General features: G+C 58.5%; 2 protein-coding genes across 2 annotated transcripts; one reads left to right on the top strand and one right to left on the bottom strand.

Annotated features, from left to right (window-relative positions):
* The first annotated feature begins 6,691 nt into the window (after window positions 1-6,691).
* On the top strand, window positions 6,692-12,660 carry ABHD12B (abhydrolase domain containing 12B). Its single transcript, XM_054286897.1, has 13 exons — window positions 6,692-6,780; window positions 9,119-9,246; window positions 9,683-9,785; window positions 9,876-9,995; window positions 10,280-10,310; window positions 10,466-10,511; window positions 10,600-10,729; window positions 10,937-10,977; window positions 11,161-11,240; window positions 11,367-11,449; window positions 11,896-11,974; window positions 12,097-12,221; window positions 12,516-12,660. The coding sequence occupies exons 1-13, from the start codon at window positions 6,692-6,694 to the stop codon at window positions 12,535-12,537; spliced, it is 1,077 nt and encodes a 358-aa protein (XP_054142872.1). The 3' UTR covers window positions 12,538-12,660.
* Window positions 12,661-12,866: 206 nt separating this feature from the next.
* On the bottom strand, window positions 12,867-26,597 carry PYGL (glycogen phosphorylase L). Its single transcript, XM_054286874.1, has 21 exons — window positions 26,551-26,597; window positions 25,427-25,679; window positions 23,939-24,040; window positions 22,579-22,657; window positions 22,227-22,330; window positions 21,551-21,682; window positions 20,596-20,707; window positions 20,437-20,519; window positions 19,022-19,165; window positions 18,801-18,893; window positions 18,436-18,582; window positions 17,700-17,863; window positions 17,484-17,598; window positions 16,738-16,839; window positions 16,512-16,659; window positions 16,359-16,417; window positions 15,567-15,708; window positions 15,234-15,441; window positions 15,022-15,156; window positions 13,804-13,870; window positions 12,867-13,272 (listed from the first exon to the last, which is right to left on the bottom strand). The coding sequence occupies exons 2-21, from the start codon at window positions 25,667-25,669 to the stop codon at window positions 13,084-13,086; spliced, it is 2,568 nt and encodes an 855-aa protein (XP_054142849.1). The 5' UTR covers window positions 25,670-25,679; window positions 26,551-26,597; the 3' UTR covers window positions 12,867-13,083.
* Between the last annotated feature and the right edge of the window lie 746 nt (window positions 26,598-27,343).

Below are 27,343 nucleotides of genomic sequence, written 5' to 3'. Positions count from 1 at the left end.
GTTGCGGGCCCGGGGGAGGCGCCGCGTTCAAATGCGGCCGCGTTTATTGGGCCGGGAACCGGGGGCGGCCCCGGGGCTGCGGGACGGCCCCGGGGCGGGGGCACCGGCGGCCTTTGTGCGGCACCGCCCGGGAACGCCCCCCGGTGCAAGAGGGGCTGCGGGGTCTGCTGGGGTGTCCTGCACTCCTGGGGAACCAACGTGTCCCCGGTGTTGTGTACCAGGGTGGCAGCACCCCAGCTTCCTGCTGGCATGTCCCCCAGGGTGGCATCACCCCAACTTCCCGATGTCCTGCACCCTCGGTCCCGATGTCCTGATACCCCCGGGTGGCATCACCTCGGTTCCCATCATCCTGCCCCCCCGGGTGGCATCACCTCGGTTCCCATCATCCTGCCCCCCCGGGGACATCATCCCATCTCCCTGCTGTCCTGCACCTCTAAGTGATATCGGCCCAGCTCTCCACTGTCCTGTCCCCCAGGGTGGCACCACCATGGTCCCCACTGTGCCACGCCTCAGAGTGGCTCTGCAATGTCCCATCCTCCCAAATGGCATCATCACAGTTCCTGTCATCGCACTCCCCAAGGTGGTATCACCCAGCTCCCAGCTGTCCCTCCCCCAGGGTGACATCACCTGAGTTCCCATCATTCTGCACCCCACGGGGACATCACCCTGGCTCCTGCTGCCCTGCACGCCAGAGCAGCGTCACGCCAGCTCCATCCTGTCCCCCAGATGGCATCACCCAACTGTCCTGCACCCCAGGGTGGCATCACCCCGGCTCCCTGCTGTCCTGTCCCCCAAGGTGGCACACCCCAGCTCCCCACTGTCCTGTCCCCCAGATGGCATCACCCAACTGTCCTGTCCCCCATGGTGACATCACCCTGGTTCTCATCCTCCCACGAGCCAAGTGGACACCATTGAGTCCAAGGTGGCATCACCCTGGTTCTCCACTGTCCTGTCCCTCAGGGTGGCATCACCCCGGCTCCCCACTGTCCTGTCCCTCAGGGGACACAACCCTGCAGCTCCTCATTGTCCCAAAAAAACAGTGGCACGTCACCTGGGCTGTCCCACGCCCGAAGGTGACAGCAGCACATCGCTGTCCCCACCCTGGGGACGTGGCACCCTGGCTCCCTGCCATTCCGGGGTACCGTGTCACCCCACTGTCCCCCACCCTGGGGACATGACACCCCAGCTCCTGCCATCCCTAGGCCTGGGGGACAACTCTCCTTGTGTCACCGTGCCACAGGACAGCTGCCGTGCTGTGACACCCCCCCCTTGCAGCACCCCAGCTCCGGCGGTGGCTCCGCACTGTCCCACCCGCGCCCTCACTCTCTTTGGGGCGGATCACAAAACCAAGGACCCCCTTTTGTCCCCAGGAGCCACCGCAGGATCCGGGGAGCCCTGGGGCGGTGACACAGCAGTCACAGCTCCAGCCGAGCTCCAGCCGAGCTCCATCCCTGAGCTCCAGCCGAGCTCCATCCCTCATTTCCAGCCGAGCTCCATCCCTCATTTCCAGCCCGGCAGTGCCGGCAGTCCGGGTCCCCAAGGCCTGTGGGCTCTCTGATGGCTAATAAGGGTTCCACCCACGCTGCAATCCGCTCTGGCAGTTGCATGAGATTATTTTGTTGGGTTTTTTTTTGGTGAAAGTGCCAGAGGCGACGTGACTTTTTAGCCTTCTTCCCTTTTTCTAGGCGGCTCTGGGCTACGGGTTCAAGAAATTTCGTAAGGAGGAGCGAGGGGAACACAAAAACCTCGCTCAGATCATAAACCAGGCTTAAAACCCCACAGCAGAGCCACGGGTGGGTTTGCCACCACACGAGGACATCTGGGACACGAGAGGTGACAGCGTAAAGAGCTCCAAAAGTACTGTAATAAAATATTGTAATGAAATATTGTAATGAAATATTTAGGGGTAGCTCTGCTGCACATCACCTGGCACGTCGCTGCCACCTGCCCCGGGGGCAGCGCTGTGGCTGTGGGACGTGGCACAGTGTCCCCAGCACCCAGCACAGCCCTGTGCAGGGATGTGGCCGTGTCCCCGCGGTGACAGCAGCAAGGCAAGGTGACACCAGAGGGAAGGGGCCCTTTGCCGGACAGATGTCCGGCCGAGGGCTTTTTGTCTGGGTTTTTAACATTTGCCATTTTTCTCCGCCGCTTTCTTCTGCTCTGACACTTGCTGAGGGTTTTCCTTTCTTCCCTTTCTCCCTCTCTTTCCACATTGGCTTTTCCATCCCCGCTTCAAACACTTTTTCCCTGCGTATTATGCTGAAGTTGGAACCATCTGGTGCTTTGTTTTGTTGCGAGCCCGGCGAGTGCCAGGACCTTTATCCCCCTCACCCTCCTCCTCCTCTTCCTGCCTCTCTAATCCAAGCGACAGCCCCGAAATGTCCCCCCTGTCCCCCAACAAAGCCACGGGCCACACGCGTGCTCGGGCAGGGGATGGGGACAGCAGCACGCTCGGTGTCCCCGTGTCCCCATCCCAGGAGCCCTGCAAGTCATCCCAGCGCAAATTCCTGACTCCTTTTTAGGACCAGCTGTTAGCAGAGGCATCCTGATTTTATTTTTTGTGAAAAATGCGTGTTTTATGATTGGCTTTTGGCAAATATTCAAATGAATATTATATGTGCTGTGTCAGAAAATAATGATGTATTAATTCTCTTAAGTAGTGTTTTAGGTTATAACAAAATGTTAAAATAGAAACTGTGCTGTGTAGGATATTTTTTTTTAAAGAAAGGACTCACAGCAAGATAGCAGCCACAGGACACCTGAATCTTTCAGAGAAAGAGAATTTATTGCTCCGTTATCAGGAGAAATGAACTTTTTCCTGCCTCAAAGGTGCTGTGAGGATTCAGAGGAAGAAGCTGACCATGACCAGCCAGAACCCTGTGTTTGAATGGAATTTATGCATCATGGATGAGCTGTATGAATATGCAACAGGCTGTTGTTTTTAAGGGTTAATCCTTTGTTAAAGGGGGTCCTTTTTCGGGTGTCCTTTTTCGGGCTCGTGCTGCCCAGAAAAGGTACCCGGACTCTCCGTAACTCTTTGTATTTATTGTCTCATACTGTCCTAATCCAAATTGTCCAAATAATTATTACTCTAATTATATTACTATTTTTTATAACCATTTTATTACTATTAAACTTTTAAGATTTTAAAACCAAGTGATTGGCGTTTTTCACATTTATTTCCCACAGGAGAAAATGGCAAAGGGGCTCTCTGCGTTTCTGGGAGCCGCAACAGAATCTCCTATTTTTGGAGCCCCCCTTCCCAGCGACCAGCTGCGCTCCGGGATGGCATTCCCAGCCAGCTCGGAAGGAAGGAAACCTCGGCTCAAGCAGCGTCACAAAAACCGGGACACGTGGGGAACACAGGGATCGCGGGACATCGTTGCCACCGATGGAGCCGCGGCCGGCACGGAGCCACCCGAAAGCAGGGGCGGGCGCTGGGTGACCCCTGTGCGAGGCCGTGGGTGCCCGGCTCCCGCAGGAGCTCCCTCCCGCCTTGGCTCTGGCCGCTCCGTCACGCTTTCCTTCCCATTTCCCCCGAACAATGGGGCGCTTTGTTCTAGGGCGAGGAAAAGTCCGGCTGCCTGCGCCGGGAGCTGCTCCTGCATTCCTGGGGTGTTCCCAGCTGTGCCCTGCTGGGCACGGGAACCCCTCATCCCGCTCGGGACAGGGGGAAGAGGGTCGTCAAATAGCCAAAATTAAGAAAAAATAATAATTAAAAAAAAAAAAAGGCAAAAAAAAGCGCCATGAACCCATCAGCAAAACATAAAGGGGAAAAGGAAAAGACACTGTAGAAAATAATAATAAAAAAAAAAAACAAACCAAAAAAACAGCTGGAGGGAACCTCCCCACCTCCCAGCTGGTGCCGGGAGAAGTTTGGAATGACATAAGCCCAAACTTTGCTATTTTTTTTGCGCTAAACAAAGGCGAGCCCTGCTCAGCCGCAGTGGCGCCGCCGCTCCTCGGCTCGCTGCTGCCATCCCCCGTCCGGCTCCCGGCGCACAAATCTCCTTCCAGCACCGCCTCTCCGGCCTCGTCCTGCCCCATCCCGGCCGAGGATTTTCCCTTCAGCCCGGGAAAACCTCGTGTTTGCTGTGCTGGCTCCTTATGGCGAGAAATATTTGGGTGGATGCCCCGTCCTGGTGAGCGCTCTGAGCTTCCCGAGCTCTGTGCCAGCCCCTTCAGGAGCTCCAGACCCCTCTGGCATCTTGCCCAGCCCTGTGGGTTTGGCTGGAGATTTTGGGGGTCATCTTTCCCATGAGAAATCACTGCCCAGATGGAGCCCCGGCACTCTTGGAATGGGGAAAAATCAGGGATGGAAGGGAAAGCTCTGGTTTGTGAAAGCAGCTGGGTGTGGGGAAAAATTGGGGTGGAAGGAAAAGCTCTGGAATGTGTGGGGAAAAAATTGGGGGTGGAAGGAAAAGCTCTGGTTTGTGAAACCAGCAGGGAATGGGGAAAAAATTGGAGGTGAAAGGAAAAGTTGTGGCCTGTGAAAGCAGCTGGGAATGGGGGGAAAATGGGGGTGGAAGGAAAAGTTCTGGTTTGTGAAACCAGCTGGGAATGGAGAAAATCAGGGGTGGAAGGAAAAGCTCTGGCCTATGGAACCACCTGGGAATGGGGAAAAATTCAGGATACAATGAAAAGCTCTGGCCTGTGAAACCAGTTGGGAATGGGGAAAAATTGGAGGTTAAAGGAAAATCTCTGGTTTGTGAAAGAAGTTGGGAATGGGGAAAAATTGGGGGTGGAAGAAAAAGTTGTGGTTTGTGAAACCAGCTGGGAATGGGGAAAAATGGGGTGGAAGGAAAAGCTCTGGCCTGTGGAAGCAGCTGGGAATGGGGAAAAATTGGGGGTAGAGGGAAAAGCTCTGGTTTGTGAAAGCAGCTGGGAATGGGGAAAATTGGTAGAAGGAAAAGCTCTGGTTTGTGAAAGCAGCTGGGAATGGGGAAAATTGGTAGAAGGAAAAGCTCTGGTTTGTGAAACCAGCTGGGAATGGGGAAAATTGGTAGAAGGAAAAGCTCTGGCTTGTGGAAGCAGCTGGGAATGGGGAGAAATCAGGGGTGGAAGGAAAAGCTGTGGCCTGTGAAACCAGCTGGGTCTGTTGGTCATTTCCCTGTTCTCCTGCCCCTGAGGCATGGGAAGAGCAGCTCGGGGCTGCCTTGTGCCACCTCCTGGCAGCAGCTGCTGGTGGGGAACACGCTGTGCCTGCCCACAGCCCCGGTTTGGCTGGACCTGTTTGTCTCTGTATTTGCATTTTGCTGCCGAGGCAGGCTTAGATCAGATATTGGGAAAGAATTGTTCCCTGGAAGGGGGGGGAGGCCCTGGCACAGGGTGCCCAGAGCAGCTGTGGATCCCTAAAAGTGCCCAAGGCCCTTTTGGACAGGGCTTGGAGCACCCTGGGATGGTGGAAGGTGTCCTGCCCATGGCAGGGGTGGGGTGGGATGGTCTTCACAGCCCCTTTAACCCAAACCATTCTGGGATTCCATGATTCCAACTCAGGAAAAGCAGCACACGCCTTACTTTGGATAAAAGCAGCTCCAAATGCCAGCCTGGGTGGTGGCTCCTCTGGGGAAAGGTTTGTCCCCAGCCCTCCCATAGATGATTTATGGGGTCCCTGCTGTGGAGGTGCTGAAGGGCCGGCCCAGCTGTGGGTGCCTTCCAGCAGCACATCCTGCTGCACCTGGCAGGCTTGCACAGGGGATTGTGCTGAAACAGGGGTATTTATCTCCTGCTGAAACAGGGGTATTTATCTCCTGCTGAAACAGGGGTATTTATCTCCTGCTGGGAGGTTTCATCCTGACTCACCCTGACAGAGCTGCAGGTGGGAGGCTCAGCTGGGAGGGCAGGCAGCAGCAGGTTCCCACCCTTCCTGCTCAGTCCTGGGGACACCACGCTCAGTGTTAAACCATTTTAAAAATTATTTTTGTTTTTGAACCTGGAATCTAAAATTATTTTTATTTTTGAACCTTTCCCTCTGTGCTCCTTGCCCGTGGCAAGGCTGTTTTCCCTGGTGTGTCACCTTACTGCTGGCCACATGCTCCCCCTGGCCTCTTTTGGGGGACAGGGGGCTGCAGATCTCCTGGGGTCCCTGGGGACTGCAGATTTTCTGGGGTCCCCCTTAAACCTGCCCGTCCTGGTGGGGACAGAGAGCTACAGATGTCCTGGGGTCCCTGGGGGACAGGGGACTGCCACCCTGATGGCAACCCTCTAGACATGGCCAGCCCTGGGGGACAAGGGGATGTCATCCTGCCAGAGACAAAGGGATGTCATCCTGTGGGGCAAAGGGATGTCACCCTGCCAGAGACCTCCTAGGACCCTGGGGGACAAGGGGATGTCACCCTGCCAGAGACCCCTGGCCAGCCCTGGGGACAAGGGGATGTCACCCTGCCAGGGACAAGGGGATGTCACCCTGCCAGAGACGCCCGGTCAGCCCTGGGGAACAAGGGGATGCCACCCTGGGGGACAAGGGGATGTCACCCTGCCAGGGACAAGGGGATGCCACCCTGGGGGACAAGGGGCTGCAGCCCGGCCGTGTCCCCCCGGTCCCCAGGCAGGCGCGGGCGGTGGCACCGCGGGTGTCCCCGTCCCCGAGGCGTGTCATGGGCGTGTCCTGGTGACACGGCCGCGGTGTCCCCGTGACGTGGGCGTGTCCCCGCTGTGGGCGTGGCCTGTCGTTGGTGTCGTGCGCACAGCGATGCGGCGGCGCGGCGGGGTCGGCGACAGCGGCGGCGGCGGCGACATTGTCCGGGCGGAGGGAAAGCTCGGCGTGGCCCAGCACGGGCGGTGAGTACCATGGGGACATCACCGTGGGGACACCGAGCCGCGTGTCCCTGTCCCCAGCCCTGTCCCCCGTCCCTGTGCTGTCTCATGTGCTGTCACCCGTGCGTGGCTCTGTCCCCGTGCAGTGGCCGTGCTGTCCCGCTGGCGCTGTCACCCCGTGCTCTGTGTCCCCGCGCCGTGGCCTGCTCACCCTGCTGGGCCGTGACCCCGTGTGTGTCCCCGTGTCTGGCCGTGTCACCCTGTGGCTGGCACCAGCCCATCCTTGTGGCCGTGTCCCTGGATCATCTTGCGACTCCACAGTGTGGCCGTGTCCCCGTGTCACCCTCCCGGCACCGTGACCCCATGTGGCCGTGTCACCGTGCCGGCACCGTCACCCCTGCAGTGGCCCTGTCCCCGTGTCACCGTGCCGGCACCGTGACCCCGTGTGGCTGTGTCACCGTGCCGTGGCCACGCTCCTGTGCTGTGCCTTGTCACCCTGTGCTGTCCCACTCGGGGCTGTCTCCGCGGTCCCACCTGCCCCAGGTGTTGTGCAGGGGGCACCCAACAATTCCCCGCAGCCTGTCCGGGGCATTCCCGGCTGTCCCATGGCTGCCCAGCCCCATGTCCTGGGGGACAACCGGGATTTGAGGGTTCCCCGTGCCTCCAGCACGGCCCCTGCCACCCTACACCATCCTGGGATGTCCCCATTCCCTGGGGACGGTGCCATCGTGCCCTGGCACCCCTTGGCAGTCCTTCCATGGCAGGGAATGGGCCAGGTGCTTTCTTGGTGTGGCAGGGACTGAGCAGTGCCTGGCTGCCAGCACAGCCCTCTGCCCCAAATCCCCCTTGCCCAGACTGATTTCCCCATCACCGTTCGCCCACGGGGGTGTTGGTGCTGGGAAAGCTGCAGCTCTTGGCTTTCCTTCCCCACCTGGGGCTGGTTTCGGGTCACTTTTGGGGTCCTGGGGTCACTTAGAGGTTTTAGGTGTTCTGGGCTTACTTGTGAAGCAGCAAGGGCTGGTTTGGGGTCACTTGTGGGTCACTAAGGGGGTTTTAGGGTCACTTACATGTTGCTAATGGGGTTTGGGGTCACCCATGGGTCTGGGATCACTTGTGGGTCAGTTATGGGGTTTGGGTGGCACTTGACGGTGTCTAATGGGGTTTTAGGTCACGTATGTGTTGCTAAGGGGGTTTGGGGTCACTTGTGGGTCACTGGTGGTGTTTTGGGGTCACATGTGGAGCAGCGAGGCCTGGTTTAAGCAGAACTGTGGGGCAGCCCTGGAATGGCAGGGCACTGTTGGAGCTGGTGCTGGTGGCCCTGGGCGACATCACCCCCAAGCCCTTTTTCTTCCTTCCTCCTTGTCCCCGGAGTGTTGCAGGAGCTCTTAATGCCAGGCTTGGGGCAGGTCTGGCTGTGCCTGGCCAGCTGGGGCTCGGGGTGTTGTCACAGGGTATCTGTTGCTCCTTATTGCAGGTTTGACTTGCAGCTGCCAGCCCTGGCATGTTCCCTGCCCTTCCTGCCTCCAGGCACCCGTGGGAGGGCGTGGGACCAAATCAGAGCTGGTGTCACCCAATGTCACCGTGGGGCTGCTCGGCTCCGTCCCCAAAAGCCAAGCACAGCACCGGTGTGGGGATGTGGGGATCCAATTCCCCAGAGGGGTCGGGATCACCCTGAGGCCCTTGTAGCTGTATCCAACCCTCATGGGAAATGGGGAGCTGCACCCCAAATCCCTGGGGATGGGCGGGGATGAGCTGAGGGTGCCTCCCTCACAGGGCCGGGCGCTGGTGGCTGCCATGGCTGTGCACGCTCCTCCTGGCCCCACTCCTCACCTACACCTTTCCCTTCCTCACAACAACTAAATAATTTAGTGCAATACAACATCATGGCTGGGATTGGGGCTGGGGAGCTGCACCCCAAATCCCTCAGGATGAGCGGGGATGAGCTGACAATTCCTCCCTCACAGGGCCGGGCACTGGTGGCTGCCATGGCTGCCATGGCTCCTCCTGGCCCCATTCCTCACCTACACCTCCCTGCCATTCCTCACAACTAAATAAACTATTTGGTGCAATACAACATCATGGCTGGGACTGGGGCTGGGGAGCTACACCCCAAATCCTTCAGGATGGGCGGGGATGAGCTGGGATGTGCTGACATTTCTTCCCTCACAGGGCCGGGCGCTGGTGGCTGCCATGGCTGCGCACGTTCCTCCTGGAGCTCCTCACCTACACCTTTTCCCTTCCTCACAACAACTAAATAATTTAGTGCAATACAACATCATGGCTGGGACTGGGGCTGGAGAACTGCGCCCCAAATCCCTCGGGATGGGCAGGGATGTGCTGAAGGTGTCTCTCTCCCTCACAGGGCCGGGCGCTGGTGGCTGCCATGGCTGCGCACGCTCCTCCTGGCCCCGCTCCTCACCTACGTCTCCTTTCCCTTCCTCATCCGCCTCTTCCCCAGCCTGCTCAACAAATTTGTCTACCTGAACTTCCGTGAGTATCCCGGGGCTGTCCTGACCAGGAGAACCTCACAGAACCCTCACAGGGATTCAGCTGGCTGCTGCAGACCCCCTAAAGCATGGGTGGCGCTGTGCCAGGGTGGCATCAGGACAGCGTTAATCCTGCTGTGCCCTGGGCTAGCAGAGGAGGCACGGAAGGATCTTAGGATCTTTGCCCGTGTTTTGCAAGCTCTAATTAGGTGCTGCTGCCCACCCTGATTGCTGTCTGCAGCCACGGCACGCCCAGGCACGCTCAGCATCAGCGGGGCTGGGAACTCGGGTGGGAGGAGGAGGAGGTGGCAGAGGGCTCAGCTCGTCTGGCTCAGCGTGGCCCTTGATAATCTGGAACAAATAACACATTGATTTAGAAAGAGTTGTGTGAAACAGCTGGGTAAGAGGATTCTGGATGATGGCTGTGGTTTCTCCATCAGTGTCCTTCCCTCTCTTTGTGGACTTTCGGCGGCCGGAGCTGCTGGTGAACAACACCATCAACCTGTACCTCACCACCGAGCCGGGCGTCACAGTTGGCATCTGGTGAGCAGGGTGTCCTCAGGACATGCCCAGCATCCCAAGGGGGACAGCAGTGTCCTGGTGGAGCCCCCAGGGTGACCCCTGTCCCCCCAGGCACACAGTGCCGAGCAGCAGAGGGGCCGAGGCGCAGGGCAAGGACCAGCGCTGGTACGAGGAGGCTCTGGCTGATGCCCACCCTGTGATCATCTACCTGCACGGCAATGGGGGCACCAGGTGAGGTCCTGAGCTGCTGCTGCAGGGCCAGGAGCAGGGCAGGGTGGCTGCTCTGGGCTGAGAAGCAGCAGACTTGAGGCAGCAGCAGCAGTGCTGCAGGGCTGGGGCTGCTGTGGTGGTCTCTGACCCCAGCAGTGAAGGAGAATCTCTATAAAATAAAGGGAAAAGTTAAAATCCACCCACCCCACAGCATCCTTCTGGGATGAGGTCACCCTGGTTCCTCACCTGCCCTGGTGCTGGAGGGGAGAGGTCCCCCCAAGCTCTAACCCCATTTTCCCCATCAGGGCTGCGGGACACCGTGTCCAGTTCTTGAAGGTAAGTGGTGGCCTGTGGGGACACTGGGACCTGCTGGGAGTGAGGCTCCTGCTGGCCCTGGGGACCCCACAAAGACCCTGTGCAGGGTGAATGGGCCATGCTGGGGGGTCTGGGGGGCAGCCCCTGGCAGGACATAACTCAGTGCTGTCTGACAGACCATGGGGGCTGCTGACTTCCACATCCTGGCTCTCGACTACAGAGGTACAGTTGTCCCCTTGCCTCTTGCTGGGTGATCCCCCTCTTGGGGCCTGTCCCCACAGGGTTGTGACACCGAGCTGTGTCCCCACAGGCTATGGGGACTCCACTGGATACCCCTCAGAGAATGGCTTCAACACAGATGTCCTGGCACTCTATGACTGGGTGAAAGCACGGAGTGGGAACAGCAGCATCCTCTTCTGGGGACATTCCCTGGGGACAGGGTAGGTGCAGGGGGCAGGATGGGGACACTCCAGAGCCCACCCTCTGCCCTGTGATGCTGCTGCCAGGCTGGTGCCACCTGGGGGTGGACCAAGCAGCTCCTTGGTGGAGGCCCCTGCACAGCCAAACACAGCCAACAAGGGGGAACCTGAGGGAGCTGTGTGTCCCCCCTGTGCTGCTCCCCCTCACTGTCACCTCTCCTGTCACAGGATTGCCACCAACGCAGCGAGGAAACTGCAGGAGGAGCGAGGTGAGGGCCAGCATGGATGGGCTGTCCCCGTGCAGTGTCACCCTGAGGCTCTGCACTGCCCTGGCCTGATTGTGGGATGAGCAGCCCTCCCCATTGGGATGGGGACATCTTGGCCCCACTGCAGCCTGGCAGGGGGGACAGCCCCTCAAAGCCATGCCCACCCTCACCTCCCTGTGCCCTCAGGGGTCCAGATTGGTGCTGTTGTCCTGGAGTCTCCCTACACCAACATCCGAGACGCAGCTGCCAACATCCCCGTCACCAAGGTGAGTCCGGGGGCTGCCTCTGGGGTCCCCCAGCAGTGTCAGCCCCAGATTCCTGGCTCTCCCCCCTCACAGCTGGATTCAGCCATAGTTTAGCACCCCCAAACTCTCTCTCTCTCTCCCTGCCAGATCTTCCGGCAGTTCCCAGGTTTTGGGTACCTCATCCTGGACTCCATGGCTCGGGCAGGAATGTTCTTCCCCAGTGATGAGAAGTGAGTTCCTGGTGGGAAGGGGCACAGGGGCTGTGGGAATGTTGCCAGGAGCACCTGGCTGAGGAGAGGTGTCAGTCACCCCATTGAAATTCCTGCCCTCCTGTGTTTATCCAGCTTACTCATACTTCAAAAGTGACTTTTTGTTTGCATAATGTCAGTTTGATTATTGAGCAAAGTCCACAAGCCACCACCCTTTTTTTGGCACTCCTGTTCCTGGTAGCACACAGAGCCTGCCCAAAATCCGTTTGATTTATGGGTGCTTTTGAAATTGGGGGTTAAGGTGATTGGGGTGCTGGGTGCTGCCATGCCAGGGCAGGCAGCATGGGCATGAGGATGGCTCTGAGGGGCAGTGCTGGGGGGTCAGGGTGCTGTGGGAATTTTCACAAGGACTGGGGAGCTCCTGAGGCTCTGGGGAGCATCCTCAGGGCTGTGCTTGCTGCCCACAGTGTGAAGGTGCTGAGCTGCCCCCTCCTCATCCTGCACGCAGACGATGATGGAGTCGTGCCTCCAAAGCTGGGACACCAGGTGGGCACCCGGGCTTTGAGCCTGGCTTTGGAGGCTGAAGTGGCCAGAGAGGGGGTGGCCACGCAGCAGGAGGGGTGTGGGGTCCCTGCTGGTGCAGTAACCACGCTCCTGCCCCGTGGCAGCTCTACGAGACAGCACTGCAGGCCTACAGGGACAAATCCAAGGTGAAGTTAATCACCTTCCCCCAAAAGCTGGGCTTGGGCCACGACTACATCTCCTTCCACCCGGAGCTGCCTGCCCTGGTGAAGTAAGTGCTGCTCCACAGAAATGGGGGGGCACACACAGCATGAGCCTTGGCCTCCCTTTCACTGCTGCCCCCTGCTCCTTCCCCTCCCCACGGTGTTTGCTGGCATCACTTTCCAAACCTGTCACTGCCCCCTGCCCTGAGCCTGTCCTCAGCTGAGGTGGCTCTGGGGACACCAGCTCCTCTTTGCCCTGGTGCAGAGATGCTCCAAGCCCAGCTCAGCCCTCACAAATCAGGCTCTGACACAGCACAGGAGGGTCAGTGACACAGTGTAAGATTTATTACATCTTCTTGCAGAGACTTCTTAAACATCAAGTGATGCCAATTGCTGCCTGCACTGATCCCATGCTCCCTCAAATCCACTCCAGGACCCACCCTCCCCTCCATGGCACTGAACTTACTGCTGTAAGTAATAAAAACTACTAAGAAACTTTTAAAGTCACCCTCTGCCTCCAGGATGCTGCAGGTTACTGGAGGGATGGAGACACTGGTGTGGGCTGGGCCACCAGAGCCACGACTGGGAGCATCCCACGGGACACTGGTGGGCCTGGCAACCCCTATCCTGTTTCAGCAGCACCTGTGAGGGCTCAGACAGCTGTGTCCAGCTGTGTCCAGGTGGTGGAAGCAAGCCCAGCCCTAATTTCAGCCTCCAGCAAACAGCCCCTTCTGGACTCCAAGGGCACTTTTTTATTTCCAGCACCTAATGCAAGCAACGGGGCGACGCGCTTTCGCTTCCCACGCGACAACACCTGAGTTATAAAAACCCCTCCCCTCCTGCCCACCCCCAGGGAAAGCCAGCAGCAGCAGCAGCAGGAACACAGAGACTCAGACAGCAGGGAATTGTACAGGTGTGTGCTCAGCCCCCCTAGGCTGCAGTGCCGTTGGGGGTCTTGTCCTGCCCCGCGTCCCGGGGCTCGTTGGGCGGGGGGATCTTCAGGTCCGAGGGCTCCACGTGCCAGATGTCCCGCGCGTACTCCTTGATGGTGCGGTCGCTGGAGAACTTCCCAGCTGCTGCAATGTTCCTGATGACCATCTTGGTCCAGGCCTTGGAGTTCTGCAAGGAGGTCACAGGTTGGGAGAGACCTTCAAATCACGGGGTCCAACCCAGCCCCAACAGCTCAACTCAGCCCTGGCACCCAGTGCCACATCCAGGCTTTGTTAAACACACCCAGGGATGGGGACTGCACCACCTCCCCAGCCAGGCCTTTATCACTTTTTCAGGGAAAAAATTTTTCCTCATATCCAGCCTGTATTTCCCTTAAGGCAGCTTAAGGCTGTGTGCTCTGGTTCTGTCAGTGTTGCCTGGAGAAAGAGCCCAGCCCCACCTGAGCACAGCCACCTTTCAGGAGCTGTAGAGAGTGAAATAAGGTCACCCCTGAGTCTCCTTTTCTCTAAAAGAGAGGGGTGAGGTTGACCCCAAGGTGGGTTCTCAGCCAGGGATGATGCCCTAGGATGAGATCAGCCTCATCTCCAGCATGTCCCCTCTCCAGGATGGGATGTTGTGTCCCAGCACAGCTCCTTGCCCTGTCCCCAGGGTTCTGTCACCCAGCACGGCTCCCTGCCCTGTCCCCGGGCTGGCACTCACCAGGTACAGCTCGCTGACCTTCTCCTGGCACCTGACATAAGCCTCATAGTCTGCAAAGACTTTAAACCTGGAGCAGGAAAGAAAGGAGGAGTCAAGAGCAGGAGAAATAGGAATGCCCTGATGTGAGATGTTGTCACACCCCAGACCCTTAAATCCAGGGGTTAAACTTAAGGTTCCTTTATTCTTCTTTTTTTTTTTTTTTTTTTTTTTTTTTTTTTTTTGGTGCAAAGGAGAAATCCCCACCAGATACTCTCGAGGTAAAAAAATCACACAAAATTTTACTTGCAAAAACAGAGCAAATTAAGGAAACTGGCAAAAATTACAACACTGTATTCAAAGTAAATACAATGTTGAATTAAATGTAAAACCATTTATCATAGCATTAGTTAGCATTAATTTAGTATTCAGCATTTAGTTAGGATTTATTTAGCATTTGCTTAGCCCATTTAACTGGGAAACCTTTAAAACCTTAAGATGTTATGTTACTCATAAAGCTGCCTAAAAGGATTAAGGAGAGAGAGAGGGAAAGATGGAAAAGGTACAGAAAAAACAAACAGCTACCAACTCCTGGGCTCCAGCGTGGGTGAGGCAGAAACTCCAAGGAAGACGTCAGGGGAAGATCGGCCATAACGCCCTCAGCCCCTTTTATATCCGTAGCCCTTTGTAGGCCCGCCCCTAGGCGGGACTTCTTGTTGCACGACCAATCAGAGGCTGCTTACTATGATTGATTGACAGCTCGGCCAATCAGAGGCTCGGTTAGCACAGCCCCACACAAGAAGTGCCATGATTGACAGCTCTGCCAGGCTGGGCGGTCTGGGCACTGCCTCAGCAGAGAGCCGGGCCAGACCCCAGCCCCACACACACAGAGGTGTCCCAAAAACCCCCCAAATGGCTCCAGACATCGATCTAATCCTGTCTCTGACAGGTGTCCTCCAACACAAAGCCTCTGGCCAAATTACCTCTCCCCATGCCTTGTTGGTAAAGAACCCTGGATGCTCCAGCAGGGAAATGCAGTAAAAGCATTTCTCCTATCCCAATGGCCATGGCTGACCAGTGCTGTGGCCAGGAAAGCCCTTGAGATGCCTCAAATCATCTGGAAGGGCTGTGCACCCAAAGGCATTCATGTGACAATGGCCAGAATCTGTGCCTCAGGAGCATCATCCATGTGCAATGTGGTCCCAGCCCAGGGAATGGATGGATGGTACCCCAGCACCTCACCTGTCGTGGTGGAAGAGCATGTTGACCACATCATTGAAGAGGTTGGGGTCATTTGGGGAGAAGAAGCCACTTTTAATCTGGTCCACAGCCTGTTTCAGCTCGGGCAGCCGGTCGTAGTAGAGCTGGGCGTTGTACCTGGAGGGAAGGAGGCCATAAAATGGTGCTGCCCCAGGGACCTGAGGTGGCAGCGCTGTGGCATCCCCAGCCCTCACCCTTTCCTGTCCAGCTCTGTGACATCTTCCACCCTCATGCCAAAGATGAAGAGGTTTTCCTCTCCAGCCTCCTCGGCCATCTCCACATTGGCTCCATCCATGGTGCCGATGGTCAGAGCCCCGTTCAGCATGAACTTCATGTTGCCCGTCCCCGAGGCCTCGGTGCCCGCTGTGGAGATCTGCTCCGACAGGTCGGTCGCGGGGATCACTGCCAACAAAACACACCAGGGGCTCGTGGTGACCACCTTTGGGTTTCTTCCTGCTGAAGGACCATGGTGGGAACCACAGGATGGAGGGACACCCCCTCCCCACAGCATGTCCCACCCCAGGTACCTTTCTCTGCCAGGGACACCCTGTAGTTCTCCAGGAAGATGACCTTCAGCTTGCTGCCCACCACGGGGTCGTTATTCACCACCTGAGCCACGGCGTTAATGAGCTTGATGATCATTTTAGCCATGTGGTATCCCGGGGCAGCCTGGGAGAAAAGCCACAGGTGAGCCAGGAGGGCTGGTGCCAGGGGCAGGTGAGGCACAGCCAGCTCCCAGCGTCCAGGGGACAACCTCTTCATCCCTGTTCCCATCACCTAATCCAACATGTTACACCACAACATTTCTGGGGGCTTCCATGAGTACAGACAGCAGATGGTTGTCCAAACCTCACACAAACTTGCTTGAGTTGAAGCACCAGTGCTACTCCTGTGCTTTTTGGGACAACTTTGTGGACTTAACACCATGGAATCATGGAATTGTTTAAGTTGGAAAAGGCCTCAAATCCAGCCATTCCCCCTGCACTGTCAAGGCCACCACTGACCCATGTCCCCAAGTGCCATATCCACATGTCTTTTAAGTTCCTTCAGGGATGAGGACTCCACCACTGCCCTGGGCAATGCCTGACCATCCTTTTGATGAAGAAATTTTTCTTAATATCCCATCTAACCCTCCCTTGGCACAGCTTGAGGCCATTTCCTCTGTCATGTCCCTTTTTCCCTGGAAGAAGACACCGACCCCTGCCAGCTGCACCCTCCTGTCAGGGAGTTGTATAGATGTGGCCCCATGACACATCTGCACCCACATCCCACCCCAGGACACTTCCTCCAAAATCTCTAAAACCCCTGACCCAACTTACCTTGCCTCCAATGATGACTGTCCTGGGCACAAAGAGCTTTGCAGGATCCCTCCTGATTCCTGGAGGAAACAGCAGGGTCACTGTGGGATGTGGGGCACAGGGGTGCTGCTGCAGCCCCGGGGCACCCTGTCCCCTCAGGGAGTGGTGGCTTACGGTTGTACATGGTGATGATGTGCAGGCAGTTCATCAGCTGCCGCTTGTACTCGTGGATCCTCTTCACGTGCACGTCGAACATGGAGGAGGGGTTGATCTTCACCTTGTACTCCTTCTCCAGGTACAGCGCGAACTTCACCTTGTTCTCCTGGGCCAGGGCAGGGACCACGTCAGCCCCCAGGGAACACCAGCCCCGCTCTGTGCTCCCCCTGCCCACGCCCCTCACCTGCTTCACTTTGGCCACCTCCCGGATGAAGAGGTCATCATCCACGAACTTGTGCAGCTTGGTCAGCTGGCTCAGGTCCCGCACGTAGTCCTCCCCGATTTTCTGCAACAGGAGCAAGGGCACATGCTGGTGGTGGGATGGGATGGTTTGGGGTGGAAGAGATCCTGAACATCATCCAGTTCCAGCCTCCTGCCACGGGCTGGGACACCTTCCATTAGCCCAGGGTGCTCCAAGCCCTGTCCAACCTGGCCTTGGACACTGCCAGGGATGGGCCAGCCACAGCTTCTGTGGGCACCCTGTGCCAGGGCCTGCCCACCCTCACAGGGAAGAATTTCTTCCCAATATCCCATCTAACCCTGTCCTCTGCCAGTTCACATCCATTCCTCCTTCTCCTGTCCCTCTGTCCCTTGTCCAAAGTCCCTTTCCAGCTCTCCTGGTGCCCCTTTAGACACTTGAAGGGGCTTTAAGGTCTCCCTGGAGCCTTCTCCAGGCTGAACACTCCCAGCCAGGAGCATCTCTGTGACCTCCTTTGGACTTGCTCCAGCAGCTCCACATCCTTCTGCTGTTGGAGACCCCAGGGCTGAAGCCAGGGCTGAGGTCTCACCTGAGCAGAGCACAAGGGCAGAATCCCCTCCCTCGACCCTGAACTCCTCAGCCATCCAGAAATGAATGGCTGAGGTTCCCTGGCACCCTGGGCTCAGCAGGGACGGGTTGGTGGCCTCAGGGTGTTCCCCCCGTGCCGGTACCTCCGCGATGAGCTCGGCCAGCCCCGGGTTGCAGAGCAGGAGCCAGCGCCGCGGGGTGATCCCGTTGGTCTTGTTCTGGAACTTCTCCGGCTCCAGCTCCGCAAAGTCCTCAAACCTGCGAGGGTGAGGACGGCACAGCTCCAGCCTTGCCCACCTAACACCAGCACCCCTCCCCAGGTCAGGGGGACCCATCAGCACCTCCCTCCCCTCACTCACACTTGAGTCTTGACAATCTCGGAGTGGATCTTGGCCACGCCGTTGACGGCGTGGGAGCCCACGATGCAGAGATGGGCCATGTTGATCCTCTTGGTGTCCCCCTCCTCGATCAGGGACATCCTCCGCAGCCGGTCCACGTCGTTGGGGAACAGGGACGCGATGTGCTGCCGGGGGAGCCAGGCAGGTGCTGAGAGGGGGTGGCACTGAGGGGTGTCCCACCCCATGGCTTACAAGGAGGGGCCACACCAATGTCCCCAGTGCATCTCACACCAGCCAGAGTGGTGGCTTTTACTCTGTTGTGGTGGTGCAAACTCCCTCCAAAGGAAGGACAGACATCCCTTTCTCAGCATGGATGTCTCTGGATAGGAGGACCCTCCTAAGCTGCCACACAGAGGGGTTTGGGGACACACACTTGGCCAGTGAGGCCATTTTGGCAAAAGCCTTGTGCTGTCAGACCAGGAGGTCAAACCACCCCCAACATCATCTTGCCCAGGATGAATTTAGGGAGTAAAGAAATGCCAGCTCTCAAGTCCATGAAGCAACAGGTGAAGCCTTTCAACAGTCACTAACTGCAGGATGGCAATGTGCTGGTGGGAATGGCTCTCCTACACATCAACTTCCCAAAACAGCAGCTGGAATCCCCCAGCACCACACCCAACCTCACCAGTTTGTGCGTGCCCCTCATCCTGACAGTACATCCCCGTGCCCCTCTCCAGAGGAGCTCCCAGGCACTCACATCCAGGTGTCTCTGGTTGATCTCGTAGATGATCTGCAGGTGCCTGGGGAGCAGCTTCTCCACCAGGTCCACGGGCCAGCGCTCCAGGGCCTCGGGAAGCACCGTGTGGTTGGTGTAGGCAAAGGTCCTCTTGGTGATGTCCCAGGCCTGGCAGGGAAGAGGCAGTGCTCAGTCACACCTCAAGTGCCAGAACCCACCCTTGGTCCTCCCACCACTCCCAACAGCACAGCCCAGCCAGCTCCTCCCAGTCCACACCAGTTAAACCCAGCCTGACTGCTCCACATCATTCCCAGCAGCCACAGAACTGGCTCCTCTACCACAGACAGCTGGGTGCCAGTGCAGGAGACCGGGTGGGGTGTCCCTACCTTATCCCACGGCAGCTTCTCAATGTCCACAAAAATCCTCATCAGCTCAGGGATGGCCATGGCAGGGTGCGTGTCATTCAGCTGGATGGCAACCTGGGGGAGAGAGCAGGGTGGCACGCGGGGACACTGGGAACCCCACTGAGGGCCTACAAATATCTGCATCATCTGGGAGGTGTGGGAACAAGCTCCAAGGCAGAGGTGGGAGCAGCCCTGGCTCGTACCTGGTCCGGGAAGGAATCGAACACGGTGCGGACGCTGTCCGTGCTCCCGAATTTGGACGCTTTGAAGCGACGGATGATGTCCTGCAGGGTGGCGGCCACCACAAAGTACTCCTGCTTCAGCCTCAGCTCCTTCCCTTCGAAGAACTGTGGGCAGAGGAGCAGGGAGCTGCAGGATTCCTGCAGGACTCACTGCACTTCCTGGGGGAAGGTTTTCCCAGGGTGTGCTTCCCCCAGCATCACTTGGAATCCCAAGCTCTTCTTGCTTCCCAAATTCCAGCACAAGGGTTTGGGATGTGCTGGTACAAACAGGTTAAATCCCTGCTGAGCATTGTCAAAACCTGCTCTCAGTGGCTTCAACTTTTTGGCTGCAAGGAAAGGTACCAGGGCAATGGGAAGGGAGCTGTTTCCAAGATGAGGATTTCACCACCATTCATGCAGCAAAAAAAATCAAATGCAAAGGAAAAGCTGCAGGAGACAACCTCACTGCTGGAGCTGCAGTGCCCCCAGCTCTCCTCACCAGCTGGGAAGGCTGGAGGAGGATTAATGGGAAAAACACTACCAGGACCTGCCTCAAAGAGGATGCAGGGCAAGGAGAGCTTCAGGTATAATCCCAAGCTCTTCTTGCTTCCCAGATTCCAGCACAAGGGTTTGGGATGTGCTGGTACAATCAGGTTAAATCCCTGCTGAGCATTGTCAAAACCTGTTCTCAGTGGTTTCAACTTTTTGGCTGTAAGGAAAGGTACCGGGACACTGGGAAGGGAAGCTATAGGAGCCATTTCAAAGACAAGGATTTCACCACCATTCATGCAGCAAAAACCATCAACCTGCTGGTCTGCAAAGGAAAAGCTGCAGAAGACGACCTCACCACTGGAGCTGCAGTGCTCCCAGCTCTCCTCACCAGCTGGGAAGGCTGGAGAAGGATTAAATGGGAAAAACACCATCAGGACCTGCCTCAAACAGGCTGCAGAGCAAGGGGAGCCTCCCTTTTTTTTTCTTCCTGCTCCATAGCTTGGTTTGTGGCTAGGGAAGGATTGTGTGTCCCACCACACCTCAGTGCCAGCCTGGGAGGAACTCCCACTGCAAGAGGGGTGGGTGCAAACAGCAATTTTGAGGCACAACCTCTGGTCCCAGGGTTGCAAAGAGCCACCAGGGTAACACCAGCAGCGTTCAGCAGTTTGATTCATGTTACATTCTGAGACTCAAGGAATGTTTCTGCAGCAGGGCCTGCTCATCCCCACTCCCTCTGGGCAAAGCTCAGGGGAGCAGACTCATCCTGGTGAGAGGCAGCAACCCTCATCCAAGCACTGCAGGCAGCTTGAAACACAACTCAAAACATCTCTGCAGCATCCTGGAGTGAGGAGCTGCTCCCTTTCCCCCTCCATCCCTAAAGGACCCCCTAAAACACCCCCACTCACGTTGTCGTTGGGGTAGAGCACCCGGGAGATGTTCTCGGCCAGGTTCCTGTCCAGCACGGCCTGGATGTAGTCCCCAACGTTGACTGGGGAGGAGCAGAGGGTGAGGTGGGCGTGGGACCCCCCAGCTGTGCCCACCCCACCCTGCACATCTCCACTCACAGTCGCGCAGGTTGAAGTCGTTGGGAGCGCGGGCTGACCACAGGCGCATGGTGTTGACCGTGTTGTTCATGTAGCCGGGCACGGGCGTGTCGTAGGGCAGTGCCAGCACCACCTGGGACATCCCCAGGGCAGCTGGAATTGGGCTGGGATCCCCTCGTGCTCCCCCTGGAGCCCTCCCATCCCACAGAGCTCCTGCTCAGGGCTGAGCTCAGTCTGGTGACCCTGCACGTCCTTGGTACCCCTGCATGGGGACACCCCTCTGGCTCTGCCTGCTGGCTGGTGTCTGCCAGAAGTGCTCAGGGCATGGAGAGGGTCTTGTAAAGGTCAGGAACAGCTTAATTTAGGTTTAATTTATTCCTGCTGGAGCTGCTTTTGGTATTTCAGAGAATCCCAGAACGGTTTGGGTTGGAAGGGACCTTAAAGTCCATCTTGTTCCAACCCCCTGCCATGAGCAGGGACACTTCCCACTAGACCAGATTCCTCCAAGCTCCATCCAACCTGGCCTTGGACACTTCCAGGGATGCAGAGCTTGACTGCAGATGTGGAGCAGCCAAATCTGTCCTCATCCCCATGTCCACCTCCTCCCAGTCTGCCTTTTCCATCCCCATGTCCACCCCCTCCCCAGTTTGCCTTTTCCATCCCCATGTCCATCTCCTCCCAGTTTGCCTTTTCCATCCCCATGTCCACCCCCTCCCCAGTTTGCCTTTTCCATCCCCATGTCCATCTCCTCCCAGTTTGCCTTTTCCATCCCCATGTCCACCCCCTCCCCAGTTTGCCTTTTCCATCCCCACGTCCATCTCCTCCCCAGTTTGCCCCACCACTGCCTTTTCCATCGCAGCCCAACCTTCCTGGCAGAGATTCTGCAGGACTCATCCCTGGGGTGCAGCCAGCCAGGGAGAGCCCCCCAAATGACAGGACAAGCCATGCAAGCGACACTCCTGTCCCCAGCCCTTACCTGGGTGTCAATCCACTTGGCACCAGAGGCAGAGTGCTCCACGCGGCCGTAGAAGTGCACGGGCAGCATGTACTCAGGGCGGGCCTTCTCCCAGGGATTGCCATGCCTGAGCCAGTCATCAGCCTCTTCCACCTGCCAGGGGGACACAGCAGTGACAGGGCCACCCACCCTGGGATCCCCCCACCGGCAGGATGGCTGGGAAAGGCTCTGCTCATGGCAAAGGGGAGGATGCTCTGAGGGTGTCCACCCTAAACCTGGATTTTGGCAAAGCAGGGTCACCTGGAGGCACCACCCTGAGCTCTGCCTTCCATGGGCATGGGGACAAACTCAAGGTGTACTGCTAATGTTGCATTCCAAACCAGCCTCTTCCACAAGAGGAACACAGCTGCTCCATCCTCACCCGCTCCAGGCAGCCATGGAGCAACTCTTGGGGTGGCCCTGAGCTCTTGGGGTGGCCCATGTTGAGGATGTGGACAAGGAATGAAGCTGTGAACTTGCACTGGGTTAAGAAGTTACATTTGTCCATGAAAATATCTGCTAAATTTTAAACATCACAGCAGCAGCAGCCTCTGAGCTGAGGGGAAGTGTCTGTACCCCCCAGTTAAAGGGGGAGGAGGTGAATGTGGGGTTCCAGCTGTGCCAAGGGACAGTGAGGGCCACACATGTCCATCCATACCTGCCACCCGTCCCGGATCTTCTGGTTGAAGATGCCGTACTCGTAGCGGATGCCGTAGCCGTAGGCTGCCAGCCCCAGCGTGGCCATGGAGTCCAGGAAGCAGGCTGCCAGCAGAGGGGGGAGCAGTGAGCTGGGATTCCTGCAGCCCTGGGACATGGATCCCTCTCCCTGGGACACCCACAGGACCCACAGGGACAGCAGCCAGTGCCACAGGAGCCAGGGCCAGCAGCCACCCAGCAGCACCCTGCTCCGTGCTGGAAAGGCTGGAGCAGCAACCCCCAGGATTAGGAAGCTCCCACAGTGGATGTAAAGCCCTCAGGGATGTGCCCACCACCTGGGAGGGGTCACTCACCTGCCAGCCTGCCCAGACCCCCGTTGCCCAGCCCAGCATCCTCCTCGATTTCCTCCAGCTCTTCCATGTCCAGCCCGAGCTGCAGATGGGAAAAGGAGAGGGGCTGGAGATTGTCAGGGTGTCCAGCCCCACAGAGGGGAGACGTTGGCACACAGTCCCTTGCAGGTGGGTTTCAGGAGGGCTGGAAAGGCACCCAGTTCCACAAGACCCATCTCTGCAGGTGGGACACTGTGATTTGCACCCAAAGCAGCTGTTCTCCCCTCAGCTGTGTCTCTGTGCCATGGCAGGGGCCTTCTCCCATGTTTAAAATCTCTCTACCAGGCTTTATGAGGGATATTCACACCCTTGACCTCACCATGGGCAAGATCTGGGGGTGGGTGGCACCAAACTATAACCAGAGTGCAGTCCTTGGGGTTCCAGACTCTTCCAAGGGCTCTGAGAGGTTATTCCCAGGCCTGCTCCCTCTCTCCGTGGCACCGGGTTCCTGTTCCCTACCGGTTCCAGAACCCCCTACCCCTTGAGGCAGCCACCCAGGTGAAACATTCCTGCACTCCCAGCACCCCTATTCCCTGCAGGAAGGCACCTGGGTGCCACCCTCCTGCTGCCCCAGCACCCCAATCCCTTGGGAACCGGATCCAAGTGCTGTGTTCCTTTCCCTCAGCACCTCCATCCTCTGGAACAGGCACCTGGTGCCCTTCCTCCCACTGCAGGCATCTCCCTTTAGGGTGAGAAGCATCTACACCCCTTTTCCATGGAAATTTAATTTTTCCAGCCCAGGCTGCTGTAGGAGGAAGTGGTTTTGCCTATGCAAAACTCCTTGGGCAGCTCAGGTGGAGACCTTTGGTCATTGCCCTGTCCTGATGTCCCCTGGTCGCAGCAAGTGGGGATAAAAATGTAACCCCCCCTAAAAATAACTTCCTCTCCTCTGCAGTGTTTGCACAAAAGCTGTTCCTGCTCTTGTGCAACCACCCTGGCCACATCTGATGATGTTGAACACAAGAGGTGACAGGGGTGGGGACAAAAGAAGCCGCCCAAAACCCTTTGATCACCTCAGTGCCACTTGGTGCTGGGTTTAATTCAAGGTTTTATTCCCCCTGCCATTGATCATGGACATGAACAGCCTCATCCACAGAACCACCAGTGTCCTTCCAGGATCCTGCTGCATTCCCAGAACACACAGCCAGGCTGGGCAGCTCCAGGCCTCTGGAGGGCAGGTTCTAGAGCAGCCTTTATCCCCTAAGCCATCCCCAGTGGCTCAGGGAGCAGTCTGCAGCCAATGTACTAAAACATGGACATTCCCAGGAGCTGGGAAACATGGATCCCTCCCAGGGCAGGCCCTCAGCCCTCGTGGGATGCTCACCTGGTAGACAGCCTCATCACAGGCGTTCTGCAGCCCCAGGTTAATCATCGTGTTCTGCAGCGTCCGCCCCATGTAGAATTCCAGGGAGAGGTAATAAATCCTCTGGAGGAGAAAAGCACCCTGTGGTCACCTTGCCCAGGGCTGGAGGAGTCTGCCCTGGACTCCAGAAGCTGCTGTTGTGTGATATCTCAAAAACAAACAGGGAAAATCCCCAGCTTCAACACAGCAGGGTGGTTTGCACCAGGAATTCCAGCTTGTGGCTCCTGGGTGGCCCTGCAGCCCCTGCTCTCCTGCTCAGGACAAGTCCCATTGCCCTGTCCCAGGGTGGGGACAGCTCCACGACGGTCACCGGTGGCAGCACTAAGTTAAACTTCAAAGAGGAGCCGTTCCCTAATGCCACTCGGGGCTGCAAAGCCGGGGCCAGGCGGTGGCCGTGGGGACCTGGGGCCGTGGGGACACTGCCGCTGACACGGCGGGCGCAGGACGCGGCCGCTCCGGCCCTGTGTAAGCCGAGCCACGGCGTCAGCACCGGCAGGTTTTAAGGAAGGATTTAGGCCGGGGAAGTCGCTGACTCCACAGCTTTCCCTCCCCAGGACCTGCGCGGGGTCGGGCGGGGAATGGAGGTGGGATAGAATCCTGGAGTCCTGAAATGGTTTGGATGGGGAGGAAGCACAAATCGCCTCGTTCCAACGCTCCTGTCACGGGCAGGATGTGCTGGGCAGGATCCACTGGGATTTACTGGTTTGACTCCAGCAGAGCCGGGAGCAGCGACTCGAGGCAGGCAGCGCCCGGCTCGCCTGGGCTGCACGGGAGAATCCCAACCCCAAACCCCGCAAGAGGCTCCTTTTCCTCAGCCCTACACAGCACCGGGGAGCGCCGAGCTGCTATCGCGGCTGGCACGCTCCCAGCGAGGCGCTGGCAGGGAGGAAATTGATGCCGACAGGGACATCCAGGTGTCAGGAGGGGGATTAGGGCTTAATCCCCCCCGGCAGAGCCCGGAGCAAGGCAGCGGGACGAGCAGCAGCACAGCAACTCCTGCACAAACCGGATCTCTCACGCTTGGCATCACTTGTGTTAAACAAGATCTGTTTGCGGTCGCTTTCGGGTGCCTTTAAGCCTTTCCAATAATTCCCCCGGGAAGGCTTTGGAGTTGCTTTCGGTAGACAGCACCCACGCCGGCGCCGCGGGACAACAAGCGGCGTTCCCATGCCCTGCACCCCGCTGCCGGCCAAGCCGGGCTCTGTTTGTTTTGCAGAGCAAAGGACAGTGGCCTCGCTTGGTAAAGTCCAGTCCCTCCTCTCGGAAAAGTTACCGGAACAGCCCCAAACCCACGGAAAACCGAGCCCCGCCAATCCCTCTATTCCAGCGCCGAGGGAGGGCTCCCATCCACGGGGTTCCCATGGTTCCCACCCCAGCCACAACCACCGTGGGGGGATCCCAGCACCCCGCCCTGCACGGGGGGCTCCCCCGATACCCCACCGCTCGCACCTTGGGGTCCTTCTCGTAGTAGTACTGCTGCGTGCGGATCCAGCGCCCCACCAGGTGGTCCCGCACGGTGTGGGCCAGGGCGAAGTAGTAATCGCGTGGGGTGGCCACATTGCGGTCCTTGACCAGGGTGAAGTGCAGGTGCCGGTTGAAGCCCCGCTTGAGCTCGGCCACGCTCTCGGCGCCCACGATGCCGCGGATGCTGATCTGCTTCCGCCGCTCCTGGTCCGACAGCGGCCGCGACATCGCGGCGGGGCTGCGGGGACACGGGGAGGGGGCACACGGACACACGGGCTGGGCTCCGGCGCCGCGTTCCGCCTCCGCCCCGGGCTGGCACCGCCCCGGCAGGGGACGGGACGGGGACGGGACGGGGACGGGACGGGGACGGGCCCCGCCAAGGGCCGCCCACGAGTGGGGCGGGAGCGGCGGCCGCCACCGGGGGGGCAAAGGGGGGACCCCGAGGAGGGACAGAGGGGGATGCAAAGGGGGGAATCCCAGAGATGGACGGGGGGAAGTGCAAAGAGGGGACTCCAGGAATGCGGCCGGGGGGTGTCCCGGGGACCGCCCCTTGGCTGGGTCACGGAGGGCTGTGCAAAGGGGGGAGCCCGAGGGTCACAGAGGGGTGTGCCAGGGGAGGGGGACCCGGGATATGGACAGAGCGATGTGCCAAAGACAGGAGGAACTCGCAGGGCACAGGGGGGTCTGCAAACGGGGGATGCCGGGGGTCCCAGAGGGACGCGCAAAGGGGCCCGTGCGGGGATGTGCAAAGGGCCGGTGCAGAGGAGGGGCCGGGGCAGAGCCGCAGCCCCCGGGCGGAGCGGAGCGGAGCGCTCCGGGCGCGGCCGCCGCCCCCCAGCGCTTCCCACGGAGCGACCGCCCCCGGCCGGGACCGCCCCACGCGTGGCCCCGCCCGCGGGCAGCTCCGCCGGAGCACGTACGAGGAAGGTGACGAGAAAACCCGGAAAGGGTCGTGCTGTGTCCCCCCCTTGTCGCGATCCATCCTCGTGTCACGGTCCCACCCCCGTGTTACGGTTCTCTCCGGTGTCACGGCCCCTTCCTGCCCGAGTGTCCCCCGCCCTCCCCCGCAGCATTTCCCGGCCCCCTCCCTTTCCCCCCGCTCTCCTCACTGTTCTCTGCCTGCCCGCAATCCTTCTGGAAATGGCGTGGGGTCGCTTTCCCCCGCTCCGGGCTCTTCCCGGCTGCCTCCCGCACCGTGGCTGCCCGCAGGACCCTGCCCTGCCCTGCCTCCGCTTCCTCCCAAGGGCAAAAATATCCGATATGAGCTTCCAACGCAGCGCTTTCTCCTCCCCCTCTTCCTTATCCTCCTCCTCCTCCTCCAGCCAGGCTTTCCAGGCTGTTTTCCCTGTCCTGGCCTCATGCCCAGCAGGGTGGGCAGCAAGGCAAGGAAATGGGATTGTGCTGCTGTGCCCCGCTCAGGTGAGACCCCGCCTGCAGTGCTGCACCGAGCCCTGGGAAGGCATCAGGAGGATGTGCAGCTGCTGGGGTGAGGCCAGAGGAGGCCCTGGAGCTGCTCCAAGGGCTGGAGCCAGGCTGGGAGAGCTGGGGGTGCTCACCTGGAGAGGAGGAGGCTCCAGGGAGAGCTCAGAGCCCACTGCAGGGTCTAAAGGGACTCCAGGGGAGCTGGAGAGGGACTTTGGAGGAAGACCTGGAGTGGCAGGATGAGGAAATGGTTTTGCAGTGCCAGAGGGCAGGATTAGATTAGATTAGATCCATGCACAGGCTTCCACCCAGAGAGTAACAGACTCACAGAATCACGGAATGGTTTGGGTTGGAAAAGAGCTTAAAAATCATTTAGTTCCACCCCGTGCCATGTGCAGGGACACCTTCCACTATCCCAGGTTGCTCCAGGCCCTGTCCAGCCTGGCCTTGGACACTTCCAGGGATGGGGCAGCCACAGGG

This window comes from Melozone crissalis, unplaced genomic scaffold (assembly GCF_028551555.1).
Source record: "Melozone crissalis strain CALT ecotype California unplaced genomic scaffold, PUWL_Pcris_2 ptg000056l_1, whole genome shotgun sequence".
NCBI lineage: Eukaryota > Metazoa > Chordata > Aves > Passeriformes > Passerellidae > Melozone > Melozone crissalis.
The sequence above is the reverse complement of the archived record's forward strand: the minus strand, read 5'-3'. Positions and strand labels throughout refer to the sequence as shown.

Coding starts and splice junctions, on each gene's coding strand:
- ABHD12B (XM_054286897.1), top strand. CDS start 6,692: ATGCGGCGGCGCGGCGGGGTCGGCGACAGCGGCGGCGGCGGCGACATT. Junction 9,786..9,875: donor GGCGTCACAGTTGGCATCTG/GTGAGCAGGGTG, acceptor CTGTCCCCCCAG/GCACACAGTGCCGAGCAGCA. Junction 11,450..11,895: donor TTCTTCCCCAGTGATGAGAA/GTGAGTTCCTGG, acceptor TGCTGCCCACAG/TGTGAAGGTGCTGAGCTGCC.
- PYGL (XM_054286874.1), bottom strand. CDS start 25,669: ATGTCGCGGCCGCTGTCGGACCAGGAGCGGCGGAAGCAGATCAGCATC. Junction 19,166..20,436: donor TGCTCTACCCCAACGACAAC/GTGAGTGGGGGT, acceptor CTCTGCCCACAG/TTCTTCGAAGGGAAGGAGCT. Junction 16,840..17,483: donor TGGCCGAGCTCATCGCGGAG/GTACCGGCACGG, acceptor CTCCTGTTGCAG/AAAATCGGGGAGGACTACGT.